Source organism: Rhinoderma darwinii, chromosome 4 (assembly GCF_050947455.1).
Source record: "Rhinoderma darwinii isolate aRhiDar2 chromosome 4, aRhiDar2.hap1, whole genome shotgun sequence".
Classification (NCBI taxonomy): domain Eukaryota; kingdom Metazoa; phylum Chordata; class Amphibia; order Anura; family Rhinodermatidae; genus Rhinoderma; species Rhinoderma darwinii.
In genome coordinates, this window is record NC_134690.1 from 235621785 (window position 1) to 235634793 (window position 13009).

The 13009-nt window shown below is 42.6% G+C and overlaps 1 protein-coding gene across 1 annotated transcript in view; it reads right to left on the reverse strand.

Annotated features, from left to right (window-relative positions):
* Positions 1–13009, reverse strand: part of HDAC2 (histone deacetylase 2) — a 72378-nt gene that overhangs the window by 23247 nt on the left and 36122 nt on the right. The window contains exons 2-5 of the mRNA XM_075862295.1: positions 6681–6793; positions 5122–5239; positions 3508–3582; positions 2150–2288 (exon numbers count right to left, since the gene is read on the reverse strand). Coding sequence (XP_075718410.1) covers positions 2150–2288; positions 3508–3582; positions 5122–5239; positions 6681–6793 — 445 coding nt within the window. The remainder of the gene's footprint in view (positions 1–2149; positions 2289–3507; positions 3583–5121; positions 5240–6680; positions 6794–13009) is intronic.

Below are 13009 nucleotides of genomic sequence, written 5' to 3' on the forward strand. Positions count from 1 at the left end.
ATGTCACAAAACGGACTTGTTGCAATGGTGGCATCCTATCACACTACCAGAACGACCCATTCTTTCATAAATGTTTGTAAAGGCAGACTGCATGGCTAGGTGCTGGATTTTATACACCTGTGGCAATGGGACTGAATGAAACGCCTAAATTCAACGACTAAGAGGCATCCAATACTTTTGTCTATATACTGTAGTCGAAGCTTCAGGATCGCTGGGCAGCAACAATAGAGGACACCAGGCGAGTAAGCCAAGAAGTGGCTGAGCTGGTGAACCGTATTGCTGCCGCCAGGCGCTCAGCACCCGCACGGTCTGTTACCAGATCTGCTAAGAGAAACCTGCTGGCCGGATTCTTGCCTTAGCTTCTTGTCATGCGGTGTGTTTTTTTTGGAGCTGAATGTTTATTAACCAGTTCATGCCCTGTACTGACTTCGGCTGAGTGTGATGTGTCGCTCTGGATGTGAATGGAGGTAACTTGTAAAATTTTCTGCTGGCTGCTGAGTAAGCAGATCTTTACAAACATTGATCCTGCATGTCGGGGCCAGGGTCTTGTTTGTGTGTGGAGGGCTTCACCTGGGGGCTGCTCTGACTTTGGTCATCACATGTCCTCTGACCCTTAGGCCACAGGTACAGACCTACATCTGTATGGCTGCTAGTATTACATTACTACATTTCCTTTTAAGGACTAAATTAAAGAGGCCACTTATAGTGTGGTGACAGAGCCTATCTCTTACATAATGAGATCGGCACTGTAATGTAGGTGACAGTAGTGCTTTTTATTTAGAAAAACGATCTATTTTCACCACATTAGGAGCGATTTTAGATTTATGCTAATTAGCTTCTTAATGCCCAAGTGGGCGTGTTTTTACTTTAGACCAAGTGGGCGTTGTACAGGGGAGTGTATGACGCTGACCAATCCGCGTCATGCACTCCTCTGCATTCATTTAGACAGCGCATAGTGACACTGGGTTTTTCACGATGTGCTTTCTTATACTGACATATTAACGTTACTGAAGTGTTTAGACCGTTACCAGACATTCCTTCCCGACAGGACGGGATGTCTATTCACAATCCCTGCACTTCGTTAACGTTTGTTTGGTAATTACAGCAGAGCAAAGCGTAATCTCGCTGTAACCTGTCATTTACAGCGAGATCTCACGAGATTACGCTTTGCTCTGCTGTAAGTACCATACAAACGTTAACGAAGTGCAGGGATTGTGAATAGACATCCCGTCCTGTCTGGAAGGAATGTCTGGTAACGGTCTAAACACTTCAGTAACGTTAATATGTCAGTATAAGACAGCACATCGTGAAAAACCCAGTGTCACTATGCACTGACTAAATGAATGGAGAGAAGTGCATGACGCTGATTGGTCAGCGTCATACACTCCTCTGTACAACGCCCACTTGGTCTAAAGTAAAAACACGCCCACTTGGGCATTAAGAAACTAATTAGCATAAAGCTAAAATCGCCCCTAATGTGGTGAAAATAGATCGTTTTTCTAAATAAAAAGCACTGCTGTCACCTACATTATAGCGCCGATCTCCTTATGTAAGAAATAGTGCACTTAGTGTGGTGACAGAGTCTCTTTAACAGGTTCAGGACCAGGCTATTTTGGGCCTTCAGGACCAGACACCGTTTAGCCATTTTTAGCAAGCGTTAGTATAAACGACGATAACTTTTTTATTTTTTGGGCTAGCAGCGTAATTTTTGCGATGTTTCTTTTCTTTAGACAATGCAGGTTTCTTTATTTTATCATTTTTATACACATCCTTTTTGCGATTTTAGAATTTCTAGGCTTAAAGAGGTTCTGTCACCAGATTATAAGTGCACTATCTCCTACATAATGTGATCGGCGCTGTAATGTAGATAAGTGGTTTTTATTTTGAAAAACGATCATTTTTGACCAAGTTAAACTATTTTAGATTTATGCTAATTCGTTTCTTAATAGACAACTGGGCGTTTTTACTTTTTACCAACTGGGCGATGTGAAGAGAAGTGTAAGACGCTGATCAATCCGTGACCAATCAGCGTCCTAAACTTCTCATTGTTCCAGTCCAGCTTCTTACACTGCACAATCACACTGAAACGTGAACTTTATACAGAAGTAAAAGAAAACACATAAAAAGACTAATAAAAGCTCAAACTCACTTTAGTAGTTCCAGGATGGCAAGAACAATATCATTGACGTAACAGAACCCAGATGCTTCAGATTTCTTAGCGTGGTGTAACCCTCCTGCCCAATTGACAGCCATGTCAGTTTGCTGGCGATTCAGTTTCACTGCACCAGCTTGTAAATAACGGGGGAACATCACAGGGAGGAATTAATCCAAACAATAGTAATAAACACTGCAAAGCATGTTATATTCTACACTTGATAATGGTGGGGTCTTTGTGAGAGGACCATGTTATTTTACATGGGGCAGATGGTAAGGGGTTAAAGACAAGGTGTCGCGAAATTTTTTTTTTTTTTATATAATATTACTTTTAGTATGTTATTAAAATAAATTTTATTTTTGTGTTTTTGTGTTGTACTTTGTTTTTTTATTTTTACTTCTCTATGGGGGCTGCCATTTTTTTTCCCATCTCTGTATATATGTCGATTAACGACACATACAGAGATGGAATACGGCAGCTACCGTGCATAGGAGTCAATGAACGGCTCCCGTCCATTGCTTCTGCTCTCTGGGCCTGTACTGCGCAGACGCAGGTCAGAGTCACACAGCAGAGCAGCTCCCCCGCCCACCCGACGCGCCCCCCCCCCCCTTTAGTCGTGCAGGACTCTGTATAAAGGACACATGATGTAACTGTCCTGGGAAGGCTGGGTGATAAACAATATGCCCGCTGTTCGTGTGGTACCCAGCTTTCCCAGACCCCTGAACGATAAATCTCTCGAGTTGTGCTGAGACTGAGAGGTTCATTAGTCACAGCCCCAAACAGTCTCAGCACAACTAGAGAGATTTAACGTTCAGGGGTCTGGGAAAGCTGGGTGACCACCATTACCCCTCCTACTGGAGTGTGAGAGGTTCATTAGTCACATCCCCAAACACACTCCAGTAGGAGGGGTAATGGTGGACACCCAGCTTTCCCAGAAGATTATATAACCAGGAAAGGGTTGGATGGACGGGCTGAGTGTGCACAGGGTTTTTGGTGACCCCCCTATGTCATGTGATCGGACCTAGGTTAGCGGTTCTGATGCAGACGGGGTTCATGTGACTATAAACATAACAGGTGTCCATAACAAGAGACCGTGCACTCAGGACAAGCCCTGCCCTCATGCCATAATTGTGTGGCTCTGTCTGCAGTGATGGCGGTGGGTGGCTCTGACACCCGCCTCCCCCGTCGGGTCATCTCAGGACAGAAGGAATGTCCGGATTGGAGACACAGTGCCGAACCTGTCCTCAGGTTGTGTCTGGTATGGTATTTCTATCTATGCCTATGCCAGCATTTTTTTTTTTTTCAAAATAGCCATTATTGATATGGGTAATAAGAGCAAGAAGTGCACTTACCAACAGAGCCTCCCGTAGACAGCTGACAGAACTCAAAAAGACCGTCAAATACAGGACAGTCCTCTCCTACATTGACTGAATACACAAATATATTTTTAGGTTACATACATTTACAATATATAACTTCATAGTCACAAGTGACTCGAGCCTCATTGTACAGGACTTAAAAAAAAGAAAAATAATTATGTTTAGATAAATGAAGACCGAACAGAAAAAATTTTTTTTTGTTGCACAGATCACCCAATCACAGTGAATTTATTTTTCCAGAACAGTTTAGGAAATAAAAGCCAAGCTCTGATTGGTTGCTATGGGCAACATGGACAGTTTTTGTTTTAGGCAGTTTTGATACAGGAGGCCCAGAGTGGCCTTAGGCACATTTACACGGGTCGATGTTCAGGAAAACAAGCGCTCATAGGAACGCTCGGCCTGTGTAACACACACAACACAGCGATCAAGCAAACGCTTGTTTGCTGGGTGATCAGATCTTTTATGCGGGCATAAAAATTATCGGTTGTCCGCAGCAGATTTCCCCACGTAAACAGGGAAGTGCTGCCGACAATGAAACTATGTGCCCAAACGATTGCACTAACAATCATTCGGGCACATATAGTACTGATGCTTGCTGATGTTCGGGTATTTCATACAGAAGGTGGTCATGTTCACACAGGGTGCATTTGTTAGGGAATTCCATAACCACAACTTATTACAGTAAAAAGCATGTAAAAAAGCACCTCCCGTTGAAATCAATGGGAGCAAATTTCGGGCGGGTTTTGGCGTCAAAAACAGCACCAATGTGAACAAGCCCTAAAGCGGTTCGGTTATCAACAGACCTCTACAAAAGGAATAAAAAGTAACTAAATAAGAGTGCTACAGCACCTGGTTAAGGCCTCCTTCACATATAGAAAATACCTGGAGTTTTAAACGGCAGCAAAAACCGCTTCTAAAAATGCTAGCCTTATTAAAATGTAACATGCAGATTTAAAGTAAAAAAAATTTTTTATATCATTTTGTACATGCTTTTTATCTGCCATTTTTGAAGTCCTATAGTGCAGCACATGGGAATAACGCCTTAAAAAAAAGGCCATACCCAGAGCATGCTGCGTTTGGGGAAAAAAAAAAAAACACGCCACGGACTACAAAATTGCCTCAAAAACGCCACAAACAAAAACGCAGATGTGTGTAGTACATTTTATAGAACAACATCTGGCCGCACTAAAAAAAAAGAAAGTAATACAAAAACGCTCACAAAAATACCAAAAAAATAAATAAAAAATGCAGCAAAACGCTGTGTGTGAATCCAGGCTCACAGAAGATTTACATCTAAAGACAGAACACCAGTACAGGACAAGCCCTGTAACAGCTTGGAGTTCTGACCAGGATGATGCATTGTATTTCTATTTGACAATGTGAAAAGGTACGATCCATTTTAGCACAGGCGATAAGCAAAAAGTTCATAAAACCAAATGTATCACTACAACTTAACCAGCAAAATATTTTGTACTGTTACTGCAAACAGGGCTCTTACTGCAACAAATTAGCTCTACTTTCAAAGAGATTGCTTATGAGCAATTTACAGGATAATCACAAGCCAAAAAACAAAAATAGTTAACTTACATCTCTGCATTTGTTTACTATACTCCGACATGTTGTCTGGTCTTATAGATCGTAGAAATTTAATGTATTCATCACTGTGGTATTTTGTCATTTCTTCAGCTGTTGCCTTGTGAGGGCGCTAAGGAAAAGAACAAAGTGAATTAACGTACAAAAGCAAACCGTATATACACAAATCAATATGCCGTTTGCACCGTTCTGACCCATTAGAAAACACTACAGTCATAAGCATGTCACGGTAAATCCACAGTTTTACCTCTATCGCAGAGTGTTGCGGTTGAGCCCTGGGCTTATACTTAGGCTTTCTATCTATGCCTTAGGCCATTTCCATAGAACACTTGAATAACCTGCTCAGAACAGTTCTTTGTTTGTGGGGTCTGGGATAATTTTTCACAATATATATCTCCTGCTCTTAAAATAAAACAATCATACTACAGCACACGGATAATGATAGAAAATATATTTACTGCCACTGCAGATGAGCGAGATGATGAATTAACAGCATCATAATCTAAAAAGCGTATTCACGTCGTTACAATGCACCATGTATCCTTGGTATATGTGATAAATGTTAGATCGTGTGGGGTTCTACCCGCCAGCATGTCCACATTGGTGGAAGAGTAATATGGTGGTTCAAGCATTAACACTGTTACACCATACAACTCCACTGGAGGTAAAGAAACAGCTGAATGAAAGCGTTGGATAGGTGATAAGTATTTTTAGCTGATATTTCCCTTTGATTGTATTTTTTTTTTCTTTGAAACCTAAAAAGCTGACATCTACTTCAGGCCTCATGCACACGGCTGTGCCTGTAATCACAGCTTGCGATTGCGAGCATGTCCGACCGCATTTTCATGCCGTGCTCCCATACAAAGTATAACATTGAACCGGTCAGCGCCACTGAGCTGATGGGCACAGGTCTCAGCGCTAGATACAAGGCAGCTGTATCTCAAAAAGTAAAAATTATTTTGATTTAAAATGGTTTAGAAAGTTGCACCAAATACAAGCACACAATTTTCAAAGGTGTACATAGCCTTTAATGCATAGTTAGCTTTGTTTAACAAAGTTTAGAAATAAGCATTCATTGCACTTTTGAAGGAGTATTCTCATCTGACAGCGCTATGCAGTTTCCGTAACTTCCATTCACATCTATGGGAGTTCCGAAAACAGAGTAGCTCAGCTGTTTCTGGATATCCAGCCACCTCATAACGCAGTAGTCGGAGAGCAGAGACAGTGGGACAAGGTAAAACACGAGTCTCAGACAGTTCTAGTAGATAGGTGCAAATTCTAGAGGTGGAACCCGCATCTATCAATTATGACATATCCTGTGAATATGCCATAAATGTCAGAGTTGAAAATATCCCCTTAAACTCAAGCAAATTAGTGGGGTTAGTCATAAAGGACTGTAACTGCCACATCTATACCGCCATCTGTTGAAAATTTACTACAGATATGGAGACGGCTGTACCACGCTAACTTGTTGTTTTCCTACAAACCATACCAGAAACCCCTGACAATGCACATCTAAGGATAATAATACAAGATAATATTTTCAGACTCACATATATTTCCATCTTCCTGTAAAGTCCATAGTTCAGTAGCAAATTGTGAGTCATTCGTATCCGGTGAGGTTTCATGGGGTGCCCTTGTCCATAGTAGTAGTTTCCAATGTCGCCTATTTAAAAAAAAAAAAAAAAAGTTCAAGGTATCGGTCTTAAAATGTATCTAGTTCACAGCCCATCTGCCACTTACTACATGGAACAGCCGGTGCTCAGGGCCAATGGGCCTGTAAAATTAACAATTAAAGGCTATATACACCTTCTCGCTTGTGTCTCCATAGTAACAGACTACACACAAACCCAGTGTAGTTTACGCACACGCGCGCGCCCCCCTCCTTCCTTCATGAACTCAGATGGGTAATAAAATTTGAAGCAATAAAAATACTTTGTCTAGTTCATTGGGGGAGGGGGTGGGGGGGGCGAAGAGACAGACAGTGGGTATATGCTGTTGCCACTAGTTGACTGCGTTACGGAACGGAAACAAACTGCAACAGAAGCTATGGTTTGTTTGGCTATCCATTCATCGGTTCCTCCGACGAAAAGGTCAAACAGAACCCAACGCTGATGTGAGCATAGCCTAAGACTTCCATGTACGATGATCGATGCATGATGAAGAGGAATTGCTGGCCTTAAAGAGGCTCGGTCACCAATTTATAACTGTCCTACCTTCTACCCAATCTAATAGGCACTTTAATATAGATTAACTACTGTGGTTTTTTTTTAAAACGTTTATTTTTGACCAAGTTATGAACATTTTTAGATTTATGCAAATTTGTTCTTAATGCCCAACTGGGCGTTTTTTTTTTTACTTTTGGGATTACGCTGTGACTTCACTTCATACTGCAGGTCCTACACCGGAGTGACGGAAGAGAGAACAGACGTGCCAGGACGTTTACCCGAATCTGCAGTGGCCGGAGGCGAGGTCTGTTCAGTCTTCCATCGATCCGGTGAAGGACTCACGGAATGAAATTACGTCACCGCGAGATCACGCTGTGCTGTGGATCAAGCTGGGCTGGAATGAATTTGTGTACGACGCCTAATGGTCAGCCAAATACACTTTCCTTTAAAACACCCACTTGGTCAAAAGTTTAAAAAAAAGGACGCCCACTTGGGCATTAAGAACAAATTTGCATAAATCTTAAAATGTTCATAACTTGGTCAAAAATAAATGTTTTTAAAACAAAAAGTAGTTATCTACATTAAAGTGCCTATTAGATTAGGTAGGAGATAGGGCAGTTCTAAACTGGTGACAGAGCCTCTTTAAAGAGGCTCTGTCACCAGATTTTGCAACCCCTATCTGCTATTGCAGCAGATAGGCGCTGCAATGTAGATTACAGTAACGTTTTTATTTTTAAAAACGAGCATTTTTGGTCAAGTTATGACCATTTTTGTAGTAATGCAAATGAGGCTTGCAAAAGTACAACTGGGCGTGTTTAAAAGTAAAAGTCCAAGTGGGCGTTTTTAATACTTTTACTAGCTGGGCGCTCTGATGAGAAGTATCATCCACTTCTCTTCAGAACGCCCAGCTTCTGGCAGTGCAGATCTGTGACGTCACTCACAGGTCCTGCATCGTGTCAGACGAGGGAGGACACATCGGCACCAGAGGCTACAGTTGATTCTGCAGCAGCATCAGCGTTTGCAGGTAAGTAGCTACATCGACTTACCTGATAACCCCGATGCTGCTACAGAATCAACTGTAGCCTCTGGTGCTGATGTGTCCTCGCTCGTCTGACACGATGCAGGACCTGTGAGTGACGTCACAGCGTGATCTCTCGAGAACACGCTGTGCCTGCACTGCCAGAAGCTGGGCGTTGTGAAGAGAAGTGGATGATACTTCTCGTCAGAGCGCCCAGCTAGTAAAAGTAGTAAACACGCCCCGATGTACGCACATAATACACGCCCACTTGGACTTTTACTTTTAAACACACCCACTTGGACTTTTGCAAGCCTCATTTGCATAACTACAAAAATGGTCATAACTTGGCCAAAAATGCTCGTTTTTTAAAAATAAAAATGTTACTGTAATCTACATTGCAGCGCCGATCTGCTGCAATAGCAGATAGGGGTTGCAAAATCTGGTGACAGAGCCTCTTTAACAGGTTCCCGACCGCTGGCCGTAAATATACGGCCAGCGGCCAGGGTCTCTAAAGTCCGGCGTATAGTATATATACGGCCGCACTTCAGAGACTGTGCACGCGCGATCGCGTGCACACAGCTCTATGCCCTGGCTGTTGCTAACAGCCATGGGCACTGGGCAGAATGTCAGGGGTCAATCTTTTGGCCCCTGAACATGTGATCGCTGTGACAACCAATCACAGCGATCACATGCATTTCTGCATAGAAAACAGTGTGCACGCGATCGCGTGCACACAGCCCTGTGCCCTCGCTGTTACCAACAGCTCTGGGCACTGGGCAGAGTATCAGGGACCAATCTGATGGTCCCTGATCATGTGGTCGCTGTGAAAACCTATCACAGCGACCACATTTGTTTTATTTTGACTTTTCTGGCAGTAAATCTCCTGCCTCTTTTCTTCTCCTCAAACATTGTTTCAGTTTGAGGAGAAGAAGAGACTCGGGAGAATTGCTGCCAGAAGAATACAGTGAAAAAAAATACAGTTACACTAAAACATTCTCTGTATAGATAGATTTCTATCTATCTATACAATCTATCTATCCATCTATCCTTTTTTCTATCTATCTACCTTTCTTTCTTTTATTCTATTAGAATAGGCAGGTAGGGAGTATATAATTATATATATATCCACATATATATAATATATATAGCAATAGCGGTTTATTTTTTTGTTAGCGGTAGTGTAGATATATATAGCAGTTAGTTTGTGTGTTTTATAAAAAAAAAAAAAAAAATTTGTTTAGTTAGTGTTAGTGTTAGTTACGTTATGGCGAGGAAGTTGTTTAGCGCCGAGGAGGCATACGCCATGCTGTGGTCTGAGTCGGAGACCGCATCAGAGATGGCGTCCGAGATGGAACCTGTTTTAGGTAGTGACGATGACAGCGTCACTTCAGGTTCATCTTCAGGGGACGTTGTCCCTGATGCAGTCGAAACTGCAGAACATGAAAGTGCAGGGCCAAGTAGCGCTGTAGCACGGGACAGCCTGGTCCCTCCAGTCCAGGCTCTTGTATGGGCACCTGCCCCATCTTTTGGGCCTAGAATCCACGGATATACGGCCACTCCTGGCATAACCGTGGACAATACAAATTTTGTCCAAATGGATTACTTCCATTTATTTATAACGGACGACATCCTAAATCAGATTGTCCACGAAACAAATTTATATGCCACGCAATATATAAGGCAGAAACCTTCATCCACCCATGCCAGAGATTGGACGCCCACCAATTTGCAGGAATTAAAAAATTTTTTGGGGCTCACCCTAAATATGGGTATTGTCAAAAAGCCCTCCATTAGGTCTTACTGGTCAACAAGACCCGCCCAAGCCACCCCAGTATATTCTGCAGTAATGCCCAGGTCTCGTTATGAGACAATAATGAGGTTCCTCCACTTCAATGACAACGCACAGGCCCCCCCAAGTACCGATGCAAACCGGGATCGGTTGTTCAAAATAAGACCGCTAATAAATTCCCTGAATAATTTATTTCTGCAACTCTACACCCCTGAGCAGAATGTAAGTGTGGACGAATCCCTCCTCAACTTCCATGGCAGACTTAGCTTTCGCCAATATCTACCTTCAAAAAGGGCAAGATATGGCGTTAAGCTCTACAAATTGTGTGAAAGCGGGTCAGGATATACCACCGCCTTCAGGATTTATGAAGGGCGGGACCGCACAATAAATGTTCCTGGATGCCCCCCTGATCTTTCCACCAGCAGTAAGATCGTGTGGGAGATAATGCAGCCTCTGCTTCACAAGGGGTACCACCTGTACTGTGATAATTTTTATTCCAGTGTGCCCCTGTTTAGGCATTTGCATGCTGCAAGGACTGGGGCATGTGGTACCATGCGCAAAAACAGAATTGGTTTTCCACAGCAATTAGTGGGGAAGCGCATGGTAAAGGGGGACTCCTGTGCTTATGCATCTGAGGAATTGCTGGCGGTCAAGTTCAGGGATCGCAAAGATGTGTATGTGCTAAGCACGATTCATACCGCAGGAACAGTGGCAGTGAGGGAAAGAGGGGCAACATCGGACAAGCACAAACCAGTGAGCGTGTCCGAATATAACAAGTACATGGGGGGGGTGGATTTAAGCGACCAGGTTTTACAGCCCTATTTAGTAAAACGCAAAACTAAAACCTGGTACAAAAAGGTGGCCATTTATTTGTTACAGGTGGCCGGGCCATCCACAACTCATTTGTGCTCTATAAAAAAAACAGAGGCAGAGACACATACCTGGATTTCCAGGAGAAAATTATTGAAGGCCTCATTTTTGATGTTCAGGACACCCGAGAATGCCCCCAGTCTGAGGATGTCACGCGACTGACTGAAAGACACTTCGTCAGTCGGATTCCCCCAACAGCAACCAGAAGCAACCCCCAGAAAAAGTGCCGCGTCTGCAGAAAAGACGGGCACCGCAAAGATTCCCGATATTTCTGTCCCTCATGTCCCTCGCAACCAGGCCTGTGCATTGAGCCATGTTTTAAAAAATACCACACTGTTCTGAATTATTAGATTTTAGTTAATTTGTTGAAAATATATTTGCCCTACATTACGTTTTTATTTTTCCCCTGATTTTACTCCAAGGGTGAGGGAGGGAATGGGTGGGCTGGGGGCGGGGGGGGGGGGGGGGTGGATGTCATGTTTGATGTTTTCTAAAGTTCATCTGCTGGAGAGCTCCATTTGCATTAACCTGAAATTTCTTATTTTAGAAAACCCCAAAAAATAAATTCCCATTATACCGCTAGATGAATATTTTGGGATCTCTGCTTCAAGAGCAGATATTTTGGAAGTGTTATAGAAACTCTGTTGAGTTTTGTAAAACCAGCTTTGAAAAAAAGCGATTTGTGAAATAATCTTCTTCTATCGTCCGCCCTCCTACATCTCTATGTGATAAATAAGGCCACATATTTGGTATCCCCATGCACGGGAGAAGTGGCAGAATGTGAACGGAGATTAATTTTGACCGTGGTCTATACCGTGTGTGAAAAATGCTGGTATAAACTGACGCATTTGCTAAAAAATTGCTAATTTTATTTTGATCCATCTTATTCAAGAAACTTTCAGAAGAAAACGGGACTGTCTAAAAATATGATAAACCCCTTGAAGGAAACCTTGTGGGGTCTACTTGTGTGAATGAAGTCATTTATGGGGTGTTTCTAATGTTTCAGCAGCATTAGGCCCCCCAGAAAACAGTATGCTGCTATAAAATCAAGTGCAGAATTCCTGGACCGAAAAGGCCAAAAAGCCTCCTTTTATGCCAAGCCCTGGCACATGCCCGTGAATAAAGCACACATATTTGGTATCCCCATGCACGGGAGAAGTGGAAGAATGTGAAATGCGATGAATTTTGTCCGTGGTCCATTTTGTGTGTGAAAAAGCTAGCATAAACTGGCGCAATTGTTAAAAAAAAAAGGTAATTTTATTTTGTTCCATCTTATTCAAGAAACTTTCAGAAGAAAACTGGACTGTCTAAAAATATGATAAACCCCTTGAAGGAAACCTTGTGGGGTCTACTTGTGTGAATTAAGTCATTTATGGGGTGATTCTAATGTTTCAGCAGCATTACGCCCCCCAGAAAACAGTATGCGGCTCTAAAATCAAATGCTAAATTCCTGGACCGAAAAGGCCAAAAAGCCTCCTTTTATGCCAAGCCCTGGCACATGCCCGCACAGCGAATAAGGCACACATATTTGGTATCCCCATGCACGGGAGAAGTGGAAGAACGTGAAAGGAGATGAATTTTGGCCGTGGTCTATACCGTGTGTGAAAAATACTAGCCTAAACTGACGCATTTGCTAAAAAAGTGCTGATTTTATTTTGTTCCATCTTATTCAAGAAACTTTCAGAAGAAAACTGGACTTGCTAAAAATATGATAAACCCCTTGAAGGAAACCTTGTGGGGTCTACTTGTGCGAATTAAGTCATTTATGGGGTGATTCTAATGTTTCAGCAGCATTAGGCCCCCCAGAAAACAGTATGCGGCTCTAAAATCAAATGCAAAATTCCTGGACCGAAAATGCCAAAAAGCCTCCTTTTATGCCAAGCCCTGGCACATGCCCGCACAGCGAATAAGGCACACATATTTGGTATCCCCATGCACGGGAGAAGTGGAAGAACGTGAAAGGAGATGAATTTTGGCCGTGGTCTATACCGTGTGTGAAAAATACTAGCCTAAACTGACGCATTTGCTAAAAAAGTG